Source organism: Notothenia rossii (assembly GCF_949606895.1).
Source record: "Notothenia rossii genome assembly, chromosome: 2".
Taxonomy (NCBI): Eukaryota; Metazoa; Chordata; class Actinopteri; order Perciformes; family Nototheniidae; genus Notothenia; species Notothenia rossii.
The window spans coordinates 16,707,641-16,725,286 of NC_136904.1; the positions used below are offsets into that span (position 1 = coordinate 16,707,641).

At 39.0% G+C, this 17,646-nt stretch overlaps 2 protein-coding genes across 2 annotated transcripts; one reads left to right on the forward strand and one right to left on the reverse strand.

Annotated features, from left to right (window-relative positions):
- Positions 1–898: 898 nt before the first annotated feature.
- LOC307028462 (lysosomal protective protein) lies at positions 899–5,422 on the forward strand. Its single transcript, XM_079663505.1, has 11 exons — positions 899–1,185; positions 1,307–1,418; positions 2,049–2,186; positions 2,279–2,437; positions 2,784–2,875; positions 3,682–3,766; positions 3,858–4,010; positions 4,097–4,242; positions 4,673–4,835; positions 4,948–5,037; positions 5,139–5,422. Exons 1-11 carry the CDS (start codon positions 1,016–1,018, stop codon positions 5,220–5,222), a joined length of 1,392 nt encoding a protein of 463 aa, XP_079519631.1. The 5' UTR covers positions 899–1,015; the 3' UTR covers positions 5,223–5,422.
- Positions 5,423–6,138: 716 nt separating this feature from the next.
- slc38a7 (solute carrier family 38 member 7) lies at positions 6,139–17,462 on the reverse strand. The gene is made up of 12 exons (XM_079663506.1): positions 17,391–17,462; positions 15,462–15,894; positions 14,671–14,724; positions 13,625–13,769; positions 12,216–12,360; positions 12,007–12,105; positions 11,790–11,847; positions 11,557–11,671; positions 11,176–11,323; positions 10,462–10,661; positions 10,316–10,367; positions 6,139–7,735 (listed from the first exon to the last, which is right to left on the reverse strand). Exons 2-12 carry the CDS (start codon positions 15,717–15,719, stop codon positions 7,633–7,635), a joined length of 1,377 nt encoding a protein of 458 aa, XP_079519632.1. The 5' UTR covers positions 15,720–15,894; positions 17,391–17,462; the 3' UTR covers positions 6,139–7,632.
- Between the last annotated feature and the right edge of the window lie 184 nt (positions 17,463–17,646).

Here is a 17,646-nt window from a genome sequence, read left to right on the forward strand (position 1 = left end):
GAGGGGGCGGAGGGATATATACCTGGCGTGCCTTCACAATAAAAGCCCCAATGTTCGCCTGACCAAAATGAAATGAAATTGTATTTATATAAATATTTAAATCAGATCCGATAATGAGACTTTTTTCTATTGTAGAAAATGTAACCTTTTTTAGATTTAGATTAAACAATGTTGTTGTTGTGTGTTCACTGTTGTTGATGGATTGAGGGGAGTAGGCTTCTAGGGTTTAAAACAAATCTAACCCAGCCTATCTTTTTTTGTTTTTCTGCTGCTTTATTGTATTGTGTAAAGAAATACAATCTAAGAATCTATACCATACTGTACATAACTTCATTTTCTAATTGAATCAAGCTACTTTCACAATTGCAGATGTTACCAAAACCAGGCATTTAATGAAAAAAATATTTTTTTTTAATCAAAAACACTCTCTATATAATATATACACCATATATATACATGTATAGGTGCACATAATGTACATAATCATACAGTCCACGTATATCCATTCATTATTTATTAATTTGGGCAATTTTTATAGTTCGCAAAAGTTACAGAAATAACAGTAATTCAAAAAAAAAATCGCTTTATCTTAATAGGTCATAACCAATCATGTATTTAATAAACCATAACAAGGTAAATATCAAACATAAGCACAGATATGTCAAAAGTGTGAATATGAATTTGATATAAAATGTCAAAGTTGTTCTGGGAGGTCCAATGCACGTCTGCAACAGATGCTTAACATAGCTTTTTGCACACATGCCTTAATAACAATCTGATGAGATAACTCAATAAACCTGCTTCACAAAACACACCTTCTCTTGTGTTGTTGATTACTTCCGCGTAGAGTCAGGCGCTGATCACGTGACGCACTGGAGCAGTCATATGACGTTCCGGTTTGTCCTGTAACTTCACACAGAGCAGCAGCTGATGAAGACGGTGGAGGAAGTCACTGCTACAAAGAAACCCGTCTTTTTTTGTTTAGTTTTGTGTTAGAAGTGAGTGGTGTTCAGTTATGTCGTCCTGCGGTTTGTTGGTGTGTTTGCTGGCCGTGTTTCAGCTCGGCTCCCGGGCTCAGTACCCTCCCGATGAGGTGACCCATCTGCCGGGGATGAAGTTCAAACCCAACTATCTCCAGTGGTCGGGGTACCTCCAGGCACGACCCGGCGTGTTTCTGCATTATTGGTGAGAAACAGCAGGCTAGAAGACCCTGCTCCTCCTCGGTTTAGCAGCATGTGTGATGGTATGTGACCTTTCAGTGTGTTAAATTTGCAGTTTTTAAGCTTTTCCTGCTGGTCCTCTGCAGGTTTGTGACTTCTCAGAGGGACCCCGTCAAAGACCCCCTGGTGCTCTGGCTGAATGGAGGCCCAGGCTGCAGCTCACTGGACGGATTCCTGTCAGAGAATGGACCCTTTCATGTGAGCATGCCAACTATATGGACAAATCTACATGTATATTGGATAAACTATCGCTCTTGTGTACATTTTTCTTACAAAAGAGAGACATTTATATTTGGCTTTATGTGTAAAAGCAATGATAAATCGGGAACCATTAAATACATTTCCCCCAAAACTCTTTTTAAGTACTTTAAAAAAAAAAGAAAGCAGTACCAGATACTTTTATGGTGAGTGCAACTTCCAGGTTAAAAAGAGGATCCTTACCGTTTATGACTTCTTTTTTTTTTATGGCTACAGCTAAGTGTTTTTCTTTTCACAGCAGACTCTGTACCTAATATGCCCTAAAGGCAGAAGCTGAGAGTTGGGCTTACTAATATGGAGAATATTGCTCAAAGATGGCTAAATATTTGACAGAAGATATTGAAGGGTTGATTACTAGCCTTTTTCACAAACTATTGCTCAATGAGGTTCTGATCATCAGCATTGTGGAGATGATGAACAGCTAAGACATTATGTTAACTTCAGAAAATGACACAAATTAACTGTAATGCAGCCAAACCAGGCTGATAGCGGGAATTTAAGGGATAGCTATTCTTAAAAGTTTTACCAGTTAAGCGAAGTGGCATATTGACATTTTTGACTTCCCTTCAGGTCCATGATAATGGAGCCACGCTGTATGAGAACCCATCCAGCTGGAACAAGATTGCCAATTTGCTGTACATTGAGTCTCCTGCAGGAGTGGGATATTCCTACTCTGATGACAAGAAGTATGCAACTGATGATGATCAGGTGAGTTCAGTGACTGACTGGCATATCTTAAAAACTGAAGGGAATCTTTGAAACGGCCTTTATTAATTATTTTTAATTTGTTGATTTTCTAGGTCTCTGACGATAATTACAAAGCCTTGCAGAGTTTCTTCTCCAAGTTTCCCAATTTCACTAAAAATGAGTTCTTCATCTTTGGGGAGAGTTACGGTGGCATTTATGCACCGACTCTTAGCCTGCGTGTGGCTACTGGAGCGGCCAAGATCAACTTCAAGGTGAGATGCTTCATGCTAACAACCACTGCTAGTAAGACACGTATATTAATTGAAGTGTGTATATACATTTCCTTTTTAAAAGGTAACTCCTTTCTCTTAGTTTGTTGTTTTGTTTTACCTTGTCACATTGCTATGCTTTACTCTAGGTATAAATCCAAGTACTTTTGTCATCACTGATATAAATGTTTCTTAAGCATCTGATGTTTTGCTTAGCAGGAATATCAACCACCAAAATGCAGTTTCATGAACGTAGAGATTTTTATTTTGTGATATTATGAAAAATAATTTTGCAGTGAAACATGTTTGTAATTTAAAATACATTTCTATCTCATATTTTGGCGCTCAGGGCTTTTCAGTGGGAAATGGTCTCAGCAGCTTTGCTCTTAATGACCAATCTTTGATCTACTTCGGTTACTACCACGGCCTCTTTGGAGATGAGTAAGTGACACTAGAAAAAGTAATGCCCTCTGAAACTGCTTTGTGTGTTCCCCTGTATAATCCAGCGACAATACACACGACATGCTGAACCTACCTTTTTTTTGGAATGACGCTAACGCTTTGGACAAACATGAGGTTTTAAAACAGAACTGAAAGAAGTCCTTTTCAAGGTGGATTAAACATGTGACTTGTCTAGTAAAAATTACATTTTATATAAATTGTATTAGGTTTTGACATCAATTTCAGTAGTTTTAATGGATATATCTTTTTTAAATGATATGATTGGGAACTCAAGCTACCACCACAGGGAACTTGTCACCTGCCTTTTGTCACTTTGTCTTCCCCTTTTTTTAAATATATATATTTTTTTATTGCAACCCTCACCCGCTTATTGCAAAATAGCACCACCTGCTGGGATGTCAAGTGTGTTTAACATCTCTGGCTCTATAGCAGAAGAGTTGAAATAACGACCACATTTATTTAGTTTCAGTTTACAATATTTTATTCTGCTTTTTAGTGTATGCCTTTAGTCTGAGGAGAAGCTTTTTTCGTTCCTAAGGAGGAACAGTATTTAAATTTCACTTCAAAGTAATTATCTTTTAATAAAGCATAACTATTTACTTGTGTTTTCTGCCTGAGAAATCAGTAACTTGTATTGGACATTTTTCACCATTGTCTGTGGTTAAACTTTAGCAATTAACTTTGTGTTTTTTCTGTTACTGATATTCGGCGCAAATCATTCCACTGTTTAAAAAATGTTGAATTCATCATGTGGTTGATTTCATAAAGCTGTGTTTTATGTGCAGTTTGTGGCGTGCTCTGAACATAAATTGCTGTGACAAGGGGAACTGTGACTTCCACAACTCCAGTTCAGAGACCTGCAAGACAATGGTACTTGTTCACATCTCTAACTATTAAGATGGGTATTTCTTGTGCTACTAAATGACTCATTAAGATTGACATTTTCCATGTTTCCTTTAAGGTGAATGTGGCCTTTGGAATTGTGTATGGTAGCGGGCTTAATGAGTACGGCCTGTACTTGGATTGTGAGGGTGGCGGGAGATCCCTCAGAAGCTACGATAAGACCATGAGTCAGCTGTTTAAGAACATCAGGAAACGCCCACAAACCCACAAGGTGAGAGCTGCCCACCCATATACCTGTCCTTCAAATAATTTGTTTTCTTTTTAGTAGTAATAATACAAAATATATTCTTAACAAAGTTTTCAGATGGAGTGTCGTCCATCATGTCTCTGGGTGTAGTCCCTCCCTGCATCAACAGCACGGCTCAGATGAACTGGCTGAACAGAGGCGACGTAAGGAAAGCTTTACACATCCCAGACACTCTGCCACGCTGGGATATCTGCAGGTATGCTGAATGAATGGGATATGGCCTTGTTTTTTGGTTTTCTTTTTTTAAGGTCACCTATTATGCAAAATCTACTTTTTCATGTCTTTTATACAGAAACATGTGTCCCCTCCGTGTAAAGACATTCTGAAAGTCTCAGGACAAAATATTCACTCTTTTAAAAAAAACAACCACGGTATATATCTGAGACTTATAATAGGGGACCTTTTAAAACATGTGTATTTTACAAATGTTTTGCTTTGTCTGAAACTATTTGGAGATGTAGTTTAAAACATTTCTTTTACAAGCCATGTTGCTTTTTAGAAACTGTTGTTCACTCGTGTATAATTATTGGGAATTTGCTTTTTACTACGCTGTCCTTTCTGTGTGGCGTTTGGTACAAGGTCACCTACCCATTGATGCTCATCTCAATGATCACTTTTCATTGCAGTGATGAGGTGGGAGAGCAGTACACCAACCTGTACCCAACAGTGAAGTACGTCTATGTGAAACTGCTGTCTCTGGGCCTGCGGGCTCTCGTTTACAACGGCGACACCGACATGGCCTGCAACTTCCTGGGAGACCAGTGGTTTGTGGAAGACCTCGGTCTGGAGGTAGGAACTATCAAAGGGAACTGCGTAAAGCTTGCAAGAGTAACTTCAGTACGAACAGAAAAGTTGCAAATTAAAATGCAATTTAATAATAAATACTAATTGCTATCCTCAGGCAACCACAGAGTACAAGATGTGGCATCATGATAATCAGGTGGCCGGTTTCTACCAACAGTACGGAAACATCACTTTCCTGACAGTCAAGGTAACCGCAGTGTTTTAGTTTGTGCCCCAGAAGCATGTTTGTCCTGCTTCACATTGGAGATGGTTGCATTATGGCTGACATACTGCTGTTCTGTGTTTCAGGGTGCAGGTCACATGGTTCCTCAGTGGGCTCCAGGGCCAGCTTTCCACATGTTCCAGTCCTTCATAACAAATGGCCCCTACTGAGCCCTGATTGAGGCTGTGTAGTGTACCTGCACTCATCACTTCGGATGGCACATTATTCTCAGGGAAGATGATTTTAAAAGGGAAAATTACTTTCATGGCAATTATTCATATCTAATTTGTTCGTGGATGACTTGCAGTAAGTATTTGAAGAGGGACAATGTTTGTTTGGACTTGAAATTAAAATGTTGTCTTTACTTCTGGCTCGGGAATTTGTGCCTTATTTTATTTTTTTCAGCAAGTATTGCAGCTGCTCATCGGCCTTTTGACAAAATGTAGTTTAGTCTTTAACGCAACAAGCCAACCAATGAGTTTAGTTGTTCTTCATGGTGTTGGGGTACTACATGTACCTATAACGAGGTATAGGGCTGCTAGAAAGTCAGAACATTGAGCAAAAAAGACTAAACGGAAATAGTCCGTTTCAAAATATTTATGACTGCACTTAAAGGTGGGGTAAGTAATTTTGGAGAAACCAGCTCGAATGCACTAGAATTTGAAAATACACAGCTGGAAAAAATCTGCCACTTCCTTACAGAGCCCCTCCAACACACGCACACATGTGCAATGAGGGCACGAGATAAGTTTGTGCACAGATGGAAGGCTGACAGGCAGGTAGGCCATCCAGTTATTTTAGCCGAGCCGGCTAAAATGATCGGTCGTGCTTTTTACAGTACTACGGCTTCCACAGATGACATTTTCTTTATGGATTTTTTTTTTTTTTTTTTTTTGTCAAAACACTCAACACATTCATTGCTATCGGGATGTTAAGAGCATTCCATGGAATATAACAAAGTGTATCTCGAGCCGGTTTCTCAAACTTACCTACCCGACCTTTAACATGATCAAATGAAGCTATACTTCTGTGGCACTGATTTTAAAGCGGGTACTTTATCCTCTGGAAATAAAAACAATGCTCCAATTGTTTGATCTAAACTGACTTCACTTGTCTGTTTATTACATGTTTTGAACTGCCAGTGGTGTGTATTGTCAGCTTTATTCACATACCCTGACTGTTTTAATTGGGATATCACAGGTAGCTCTGTTCAGTATACCCATTGAAACATCAACTTAGTTTGCGTCAATTCTCTGTATGGGAAAACATTCGACTTGATTTCTGAACTAAATGACTTGGAAGGGGGAAAAAAACAACATCCATGTTAACACAGTAAATCAGTAACAGAAATCGTAAATGCACCTGACAGAGTAAAAACTAGTTCCAAATGATTGGAGAAACATGTTGATACTGAACACCAAATCATAAAAACAATTAAAATCCCAGCAATAACTAGACATTCAAGTTCTCCTACTGGTGGCAGGCATTGTTTTAACTAGTTTCCTTACCTTCATTAGTGTGTACATAGTAAATGTAGTTAGTTGACACCATTGACAACAAAATGATCCGTTAATGTAACTGTCTCTTGTTTTCCACAAACAGTATGGCTGGGTTTCATAAAAAGTACAAACTGAAAGTTTTCAAATCTCACTTGTATTATAGCATTAACATACCCAAAATGACCAGCAGTTTAAATAACTGCTCTCGATTGTTTAACGAATATCATATTGTCAAGTGTTGAACATTTGGTCAAAAGAAAGTGCACACATTGGTTTGAGGTTAAAAACAGCTTAGTCTTCAGCATGAACAGATTCAAGTAAATTATCAGTGTGCCTGAGTCACTTTTTTTTTATGTACAAATTGAGTTCTGAGTATCATTTTGTTTGCATACAGAAAGAGTTTGGTATTCATCGCATGACTGTTTAAGACCTGCTGACTCTCAAATGTTACTTTTACAAACATGGTTTCACCTCAAAGCCAATTATAAAATCATTAGTAATTCTAATATAAGAAACAACTCATGCTTTCCTAAATGTATTATTTTTCAACTCATTTAGAGTTATTGAATGTTTACACAAAGATTTGAAAAGAGCTGGCCTGCAGTTTTCACACTACTCATTAATGTTTGTAATTTCGTCTGCAAATAGCAGCAGCACTAAAGTGTGGAACTGTATTTGATCTGAGAACCACAATGTCAATTTTGATAAACATGAAGACATGCAAGTTAAAATACATAAATTGGTACAATTTCATTATTAAAATCAATTTGATTGTAAGACCCCTTTAAAGTCCCTCAGCTCTTGTATACAGGGAGCCACTAAACCGCCACAAAACGGTTTCCAACCATCATAAAAACATAAAACATGCACTTTAAAGTCATTTGGCATTGCAGGATGTCTCAGAGTACTGCCTGAGTAAAGATCTCTGGGGCTTTTACTCAGTGTGGAGCAGAGATGTTAAATGCCAGAGGAATATTTGTAAATGAGTGTCATGAGATGCTTCTCCATCGTAGTTCAGAAAGCAGCACAGGACTGAGGCCCCTCTGTCTTTGACACAGCTGGCTCAATAAAACTGCTCCTCTTAGCTGATGATGTCCTGGTAGATGGAGTTTGTCGTAGTGAGGCCGAAGATGAAGGTTCCAATCGTAACCATTATAATGCCGAAGACCACCATTCCATGCCAGCTGTAACAAGAAAGACCGACATTTAAGAAAAGTCCTCATGGGAAATAATTTCACTTACATTCAGAAGGAAGTACTCAGCTAATATATGGGCTCAGAACAGTCTCATAATACGCACATGCACACACGAATGTGTTCCGTTTCATATAAATAAAATCCAAATACAGAAAAAGGTTTTCCCTACAGTGGGGTAAAAAAGTATTTAGTCAGTCACCAATTGTGCAAGTTCTCCCACTTAAAAAGATGAGAGGCCTGTAATTTTCATCCTAGGTATACCTCAACTATGAGAGACAGAATGAGAGAAAAATCCAGAAAATCACATTGTCTGATTTTTAAAGAATTTATTTGCAAATTATGGTGTAAAATAAGTATTTGGTCACCTACAAACAAACAAGATTTCTGGCTCTCACAGACCTGTAACTTCTTTAAGAGCCTCCTCTGTCCTCCACTTGTTAACTGTATTAATGGCAACTGTTTGAACTCGTTATCAGTATAAAAGACACCTGTCCACAACCTCAAACAGTCACACTCCAAACTCCACTATGGCCAAGACCAAAGAGCTGTCAAAGGACACCAGAAACAAAATTGTAGACCTGCACCAGACTGGGAAGACTGAATCTGCAATAGGTAAGCAGCTTGGTGTGAAAAAATCAACTGTGGGAGCAATTATTAGAAAATGGAAGACATACAAGACCACTGATAATCTCCCTCGATCTGGGGCTCCACGCAAGATCTCACCCCGTGGGGTCAAAATGATCACAAGAACGGTGAGCAAAAATCCCAGAACCACACGGGGGGACCTAGTCAATGACCTGCAGAGAGCTGGGACCAAAGTAACAAAGGCTACCATCAGTAACACACTACGCCGCCAGGGACTCAAATCCTGCAGTGCCAGACGTGTCCCCCAGCTTAAGCCAGTACATGTCCAGGCCCGTCTGAAGTTTGCTAGAGAGCATTTAGATGATCCAGAAGAGGATTGGGAGAATGTCAGATAAAACCAAAATAGAACTTTTGGGTAAAAACTCAACTAGACGTGTTTGGAGGAGAAAGAATGCTGAGTTGCATCCAAAGAACACCATACCCACTGTGAAACATGGGGGTGGAAACATCATGCTTTGGGGCTGTTTTTCTGCAAAGGGACCAGGACGACTGATCCGTGTAAAGGAAAGAATGAATGGGGCCATGTATCGTGAGATTTTGAGTGACAACCTCCTTCCATCAGCAAGGGCATTGAAGATGAAACGTGGCTGGGTCTTTCAGCATGACAATGATCCCAAACACACCGCCCGGGCAACGAAGGAGTGGCTTCGTAAGAAGCATTTCAAGGTCCTGGAGTGGCCTAGCCAGTCTCCAGATCTCAACCCCATAGAAAATCTTTCTAGGGAGTTGAAAGTCTGTGTTGCCCAGCGACAGCCCCAAAACATCACTGCTCTAGTCTAGAGGAGATCTGCATGGAGGAATGGGCCAAAATACCAGCAACAGTGTGTGAAAACCTTGTGAAGACTTACAGAAAACGTTTGACCTCTGTCATTGCCAACAAAGGGTATATAACAAAGTATTGAGATGAACTTTTGTTATTGACCAAATACTTATTTTCCACCATAATTTGCAAATAAATTCTATAAAAAAATCAGACAATGTGATTTTCTGGATTTGTTTTCTTTCTCATTCTGCCTCTCATAGTTGAGGTATACCTAGGAGGAAAATTACAGACCTCATCTTTTTAAGTGGGAGAAATTGCACAATTGGTGGCTGACTAAATACTTTTTTGCCCCACTGTATGTATTTTTGACCCTCATATATTTGTTTTCCGTTTAAATCCCCTGAACCTGCAAACACAAACCACTTTCTGTGCACGGATCGCTTTGCATTCGTGTATGGGTTTTTTGAGACTCCCCTGACGCTCACCCGATTCCTACTTGTAATTGTTTCTATCTATAGCCAATCAGATGTCTCCTTCATTCTAAGCCAATCACATGAGCGCGCCCCCACGAGGGTATGATTTCTTGCGTCATGTATTCAAAAATCATACCTGACGCTTGAAGCTGCAGTTGCTGACTTAATTAAAACATATTTTCTGAATCTCATGGACTACCGTAATATACTGAGGATTCATGCAATAAGTATGGCGACTATTCTTTTAAGACAACACGTCGTATTTTCATTTTAAGTAAAAATGTATGCACATCCAACAGTAGATATTACGTCAATAAATGCTGACGTTACACTACGACTTATTTTTAAACAATGTGTGGGTTCTACAAATGCTTTGCCTCTAACTGCCGTTTTTAAACAGTTTGAACTAGTAGTTGTTTTAAACGGTATATTTTCTGGACTATAATGGAAAAAGTGTGATACTGCATCTTTAAAATTACACTTCAATAATCCCAGTGAGAGCAATTATTCTTAAATTATAGCAGCAAACAGCATCTACAAGGCAGCAGAGCAAGTCTGGTTAAAGAACCAAAGTCCCAATACTGAGGCCCGTTTGGAAGTTAGATACAGGGACCTTGTTGCTTCACACTAAAATGTAATCTAGTTCCAATAAAACTGAAATACATCCAACAAGAATCAGCCTCTCACCTTGTAGTTCGGCTGTCTGTCTCTGACAGCTTGGCTTGCATCAAACACAAACCTGTTGAGCAAAAGATAAAAATGAATATACATTAGTGTGACATTCAAATATCGCACAGATCGGAAACCTTGCAAACGAAGAGTTAAAGTGTTACCTGGGAAGACAAAGATGAAGCAGGCAGCCAATCCCCCGATCAGAGAGATCACCCGACCAATATCCGGGATGAAGAGTGCGAGTGTGAGGGTGATGGTGAACCACACCAGCGTCTGCAGGATCCTCCGCCTCTGCTCGCGACGCACACACAACTCCACCTGCTCACCTTGGAAACGCAGCCAAAGCCCCTCAATGACGGCCCTGAGAGGACACATTATCACAGAGCGGTTGAAGATGCATTAACTGCAGCGTAATGATCTGACACCAGGTACAAGGCTCTCTATGAAATCTGTCCATCTGACTGTATGCAGCCGATCCCGATCACTCTGGCATGTTTAGGGTAACATCAAGCTGTAGTTATTATTCTTTTATCTCTCAACTTTCCACTTTCACTTCACACACTGCAAATGTAGAGTATTACAATCTTTGCTTCAGTCAGTTACTTTCAGGATTCAGATAAATACAAAATATCAAATTGAATTCCAATTGCAACATGAAAGGTACAGTATGCAGGCCTATCTAATGCATTAAGAAATATAATCAGCATGAGGAGTACTTTTACTTTTCGTACGTTTAGTATGTCATACTTTGTTATTTTACACAGTAGAAAAAAGCTACACATTTGAATAACAACTTGTCATTTTACAATCCTAACACAATCTAAGCCAAAGTGACTGACAGTATGCTGGATATTTCTGGATGAGCTGGTTCTTACCTGCCACAGAAGTGTAAAATGGGGTAGGAGGTGATGACACAGATGACTATAAAAGCTCTTGCGATGGCCACTGCAATATCGTCTGAAGGATACGACATCAACACATCCTGATTGACGTTAGAGCCAAACGTCAGGAAGCCACAGACACCTGAACAAACACAACAAGAGGCTATTAAATACCGACATACTGACCGACTTTAAAATACATTAAGACTCTATAATCCATGTGACAACAAAACAAATAAATGATCCGTCTGTTTCAAAGTAGGATTTAAAAAAAAAGGCATTTCATTGTAATAAATAATTTACTTTGACTATATAATATAATCAGATTACATCATTGCAATACATTTGAGTAATAATTGCACACATTGACAGTACCTGTTCCTGTGTAGACGAAGAGGCAGATGATCATGCTAAAAGTGACCACGACTCCCCACGGTTTGATCGCCTTCTTGCTCATGCTGTTGAACACCGGCACACAGCTGACGTGGCACTGAAGAGAGAGAGCAGGATGATTAAGATGATACCAAAATAATTCAACATTTTCAGACTCTCTTTGAAAGACAGGCATTTAGTTCTAAGATTTCAAATGAAAGCAAATTAAGGTATACCTGGAAGCCAAAGCATATGGTGGGCATTGCATTGAAAACTGCAGTCCAGGAAGAAGAACTGTAACAAACACAACAATTTAGCAACTCAAGCAAAGCATGAAGACGAGGATGAAGATGTTACTTGCTGGACAGTGGTAAAACGATTAGTAAAAAGTTCTGAAAGAGCCGTTAGCTGCATAGAATTAGCGCAGCGGGATGAAGTGTGTGTAGCGCTCACCTGGTGGGAACGTAGACTGGGATCGCTGCTTTATCCGGCCAGATGTACTTGATGATGACCACGATGGTCACATACCAGGTCCCCATCACACTGAGCGCACTACGATGCAGAGCAACAACTCAGACATGATTATGGTGCAGGGTAAAGGGGAGAAAACATGATCTCATTCTAATCCTTGGTGAGAAAACAAGAGAGACAACGTTTTGTACCTGGCATACTTCTGGAAGCCAATCTCTTTGGGGATGGAGAGAGGGAGAATAATGAGGACTGCAGTAACAGAGATGGTGAATTTACGATCAGTGTACCAGGCGCTGCTGACTGAGCCATCTTTGTCATGAACCACTGCAGCCACCACTGCAACAGAAACAGGACGCATGTTAAACTTGAGAAAGACAGATGGAAACAGGAAGCAAATGCTGGATCACAGTGCAGGTCTACTGTATGCAATCAGAGTGGCAACACAATTTGCTCCCATTCATTGTGTATGGGGGGCGACTGATTGCTTCACAAGGCATGCTGGGATACCTGCATTTAGGACAAGCTGGCGAGATGGCGTTACAATTTCAAAAATTCAAACAGGGCCTCATGAAGACAGCAAAACAAGTTACACAAGCGGAGACTTTCTTTACAGTGGATCTTAGAACAGCAAACTCCCTTGAAATGATTAAAAGCAAATTAAAAACCTATCTTTTTAATATGGCTTTTAATTTGGATTAACTTTGAATTGTCACTACTTTTTCTGTTTTGCTTATATTTTACATTTTTTGTTTAATTTTTTGAATTGTTTATTTTAACATATTATCAATGTAGATGTTTTATCTTGTTCTGTATTCATTTTAATAGTATTTTAATATTCTTGTTACGTTTTCTGTTTCTTTGTGCATGAAAGGTGCTATACAAATAAAGTTTATTATTATTATTATTATTATTACAGCTCTACAACCAGGAACGTAAAGACAGTCTACTGATAATTGTAACGTAATTTATCAATATAAACATATATTTTTCTCAGTGATTGTTTTCATTACAATGATAATGATGAGCTGAATTCAGAGCAGGCTCAGTCAACTGCATTCTATCTACTCCTTGAATTGTTTGCATACAATGACGCTGCACTGTTAGAGCAATGAGTGCCTCGTGGATTTAAATGTTAACTGCAGTGCACGTGGCAAACATTTAGCCAAGTGGATAATTAAAGTCACAACCACTCCATTAATACATGGAAAAAGAGGGGGAAGGTCACAGCTTTTTCCAGAAACAGGCAGAAGTAGGATTTATATATATATATATATTATATATATTTAGGAAGCCTGTCACATTTTCTGAGAGGAAAAAGCTGACTGGTGTCATCCTTGATGCTCTTTGCCCTTATCAATGATGGCACAGATTCACACTACTACTACTCCAAAATTATCTTTCTTTTTTTAAACACAGAGGTCAGCTAAAAGTAGGACAAAGTGCATGCGACTGTAAGAACATCATTACATTAAGACAAGGCTCAGAGAAATTGCATTTTTTAACCGTTAGAGGTTAAAGATCAAAGATGGTCTGACCGGTCTGATAAAATGAGACATGAATATGGTGGCAGTGATTCAGTTATCTGTGTAGTTATACTTACAGCGATCCAGCTGGTCTCCAATGACAATAAAGAAAGCAATACAGGTCCCAAAGGTGTAGATGGCAATGGCTACTTCACATAAGATCCCTGTGAATTTCCCACAAGTGGCTCGGACAACCTCCTGATAGGTGCTTTCGTTGCTTACCTGAAGACAACAGACACATCTTTAGAAAGTGGAGTCAGCAGTAAATGCATAGCTTGAGATGATGGTGCAGTAATAGTCTAAAAATACCCATTTGGATAAAGCGAGGCCTTGAGGGGATGCCCTTGCTGAGCCAACAATGTTTTAGGCAGGCTGGGGATTTAATGCAATGATGAGTCAATAAAATATTCCCAAGCACTGTTTAAACGCAACCAGTATCATTCAAAACTCTGACTTTAAGATACTTATACATGTGGCCACGTTAGCTTTGTCTTATTTTTCTTTGATTCTCTCCTAATTAATACATTTGCAACACAGCGTGACAAGTTTGAAGCAAATATAAATATAAAAAGGGATAACAGTTACTGGGGTATTTGTCCTACGGCATTTTCCCTTTATATGATATTCCCAGCAGATACCTACAACTTAGCCTGCAGCAGGAGCCTCAACGCTGACTTTAACAACCTTCAGTTTAAGGCATGGTTATAAAGAAGGTTTCAGGCTGCTGAGTACAGTCACCCATACTCATGACATCAGCAATTGTAATGGTGGCACGTGCTTTAAAACAAAGTTCACTGTGCTGCTGAATGTACTGGTTTTTTGTATTTTAGAGCAAAACTCAGCAGGAGTATCTTGGTTAGACTTTGTTTAACTGACAAAAATCTCCTTTGCTTTTTGACATGTCAGCAAAAATCTGAACCAACAGGAAGTGAAAGCCTGGGATGTTGTGCAATGCACTTCCTATGATCAGGAATACTATCGCAGAACAGAATTATTACACAAGGCTACTATAGAAGAAAATGTGAATGAAAAGTATTCATATTAACAGTGGTTTAAAAGGAAAGTAAGACAAGTGGCAGAGTGAGAATTGTAAATACATCTGAAAGTATTGAGGGACATGTACCTGGCAGCAGTATCCCAGGATCACCAATCCACTGATTATGAAGATCAGCATAAACTGAAACAAGAAACAGGAAGGAAAACGTTTTAGTTCCCATTTTTATTTCCTATAGGAGGCAATTTTACATTGGACACAAGAACACAAAAAAGGACATTCAGTCTGAGTCAGCAGTTATTAACCCTAATTGGGTTTCAAACTAGTTTTTAAATGCTGTGTGCCAGCACTAGAGCTGCAACAATAGGTCGACTAATCGATTAATCCATGGGTCTTTAATGGCGGCTCCGTAATTTTCTGCCAAGGGACAGCCAAATCATTTCAATTTATAATTGATCTCTTAAAAAAAAGCATTAAAGTAACAGAAATCCAACATTTCGATTTCATTAATGCAATTAAGTGTGCTAGCTGGCCTATGTCAAAATACTGTGTGACAACTATCCATTGGAAAATGGATGGCTTTTTATTATTCTTGAATAGCTTAGTATTGTATCATTATACATGTGACTGTTGTTAAAGGCCAAGTTATATGAAATGTAATTGTATACAAATGTTGTAGGGGCTCCCTGCTCTGTCTGTCTTTCAGTTAAGGGATTCTTTTACCTGAAAACCTTGAAGGCCCCTGGGTCAGAGAGACGAGGAAGTCTAGATAAATACCAATAACTGTAATAACATAGATATTTTTTTAGTCTCACTCGGCACAGAAATGTAATGTCTGATTAGTCATTGTTCAACAGAATTATAGGTTGCCTTAGTAAAAGGTAACCACAGCATTACACTCGTCACTGGGATCTCCTCACCATTTGGAGCATAACTCCTGCAGTCACTCCTCCTGCCATATTGAAGGCTGCGGGGAAATTTAGTAGACCTGCTCCCAGTGCTGCGTTCACTACGATGAAGATCGCTGCCCAGGACGACACGCCGCCGCCGCCCCCCCGGCTCTCCGTCTCAAGATGCCGGACCGATTCCACGCTGGGGCTCTGCAGGAGCCAGGCTCGCTCTCCAGAGTCATTGCTCCCAACCCCGGCCCAGTCCTCAACGTCTGTGTTGATCGCCATGAGTTACCAGGCTGTAGCTCGACCTGCCGAGCCTCACACTGCTGTCTCCACCTATCTCGATCCCAGTGAGGAAATGTTGATGACTGATATCTGAAGTCCCACCACAGTCAGGAGGCAGCTGATGTTTCTCAACTCTTTCACCAGTATCAGTATGATGATGGAACCCTTTAGCTATCTGTAATGAGATAGAATTGCATTTAGAGATACTGGCATTAGCAACAAAGGAACTTAACATGCACAGGGCTGTTATCACATCAACATTTAGGTCAATGTAAACAAGTATTTAATCTATTTACTGTTTTAAGTTACTGTGAATAAATCCAAGCAGAACTTGTTCTCTGTATTTTTGGAAGAAACATCAGTTCCCAAGCAAGGTATCTGTTTTCCTCATTGGTGAAAAACTGTAGGCTATTTCATAATAGTTCTAAATAGTTGCCTGTAACGTATTCGGTTTACAAGAAACGTGCATACAATTGGCCAACGCTATCTTTGGTTCCATCCCTTTGGAGCTTTTCACCACTACTGCTAAGTTTTGATGAGCCATTTCCTAAACCTTATCTCCTGCTAACAAACAAGGAAGTACTTGGAGGTGACCTAATGCAGAACATCTTACTGTGTGAGGAATGCAAACCTTCAGTCAATGAAGAGCATGGTAGCTTTCCAGTAACAGTTAAGTCATCTGACCACTGCACACCAGGTACTGACACAGGTCAAGCCACTAAACCAATAGTTACCATTAATGTAGGCTGTCAATGCTGATATAAAGCATTGTTGTAGAGTTTAACAAATATAACAAAGCTTTTCATAAAATTAGATAAAACTAGATACAAGTGGTTTACTTTACAAGTTGTTTTAGTTTTGCGGACTCTGACACATAACATTGAAACCATTGCTTACTCAAGTAAAAATGGTAGGTACTTTTCCTTTACTTTAGTAGTTAAATATGTAAACTACTTCTCAGATTAAGTTATATTTTAACTTTAACGCATTCATTTGATAACTTAAATTCCGTGTTAATTTAAGGATCAGAAAAAATATGTATCACAAAAAAATATATATAAAAATGTATATCACAAGCTGCACAACAGAAAGTAAAGTCATTAAAAACACCTTAAGGAGCTTTAAAACATCTGAATACTTCCTTCACATTTGACTGTATTGAGTGAAATATCCTGCGATCATACATCTCAAATACAACCATGTTGAAGAATGAAGGCTGGATCTCACATTACATCCCTCAACAACTAAAGCTACATTGTACATAAACTGCTATTAGAAACTAATAGCTAATGAAACTAACATTACTTGAAACAAGAGAGGCTGCAGATGATGTCCAGCTGACCTTAATTTAATTTACTGCTAACTTAGCTTCTCCTTCAGCAACCCAAAAAAAAATCTGGTCAAACACCACACCTTTTAATGTAATTAGATTATGCTTTTCTTTTCAATAAGGTAACAATAACATCTGTCAACGCAGTCAACACCTTTGTTATTCATGTACCACAATAGCTAGCTAACGTTTCACATAGCTGACTAAAACAACAAATGTAAGTAATTTTTCATCAAACAGTTCTACACATTTAAACATCCATATATAATTTACAATCGATGTTATTCCTCAGCCGTTTATTAAAGTGTAGAAGATAAAAAGCTGAAAATAAGGAACAGTACCTTGAGTGTGGAGCAGCCTCCCGGTGACTGAGCGTCTGACTGTTTTGCTGCCCGTAGAATGCAGAGGAACACGTGACACCGCATCACGTGACTGGAATAGTGGGGCGTTAAGAATTGTGGGTACTGTAGTTGTCTTTGACTTATTTTCTATTTAAAGTGTAATCTTTTTATGAATATCACATTTCATTTGGAGTTTTAACGTAATTGGTTAATTAAATGCTAACTAACCCATACACACACAATACACACATTTTAT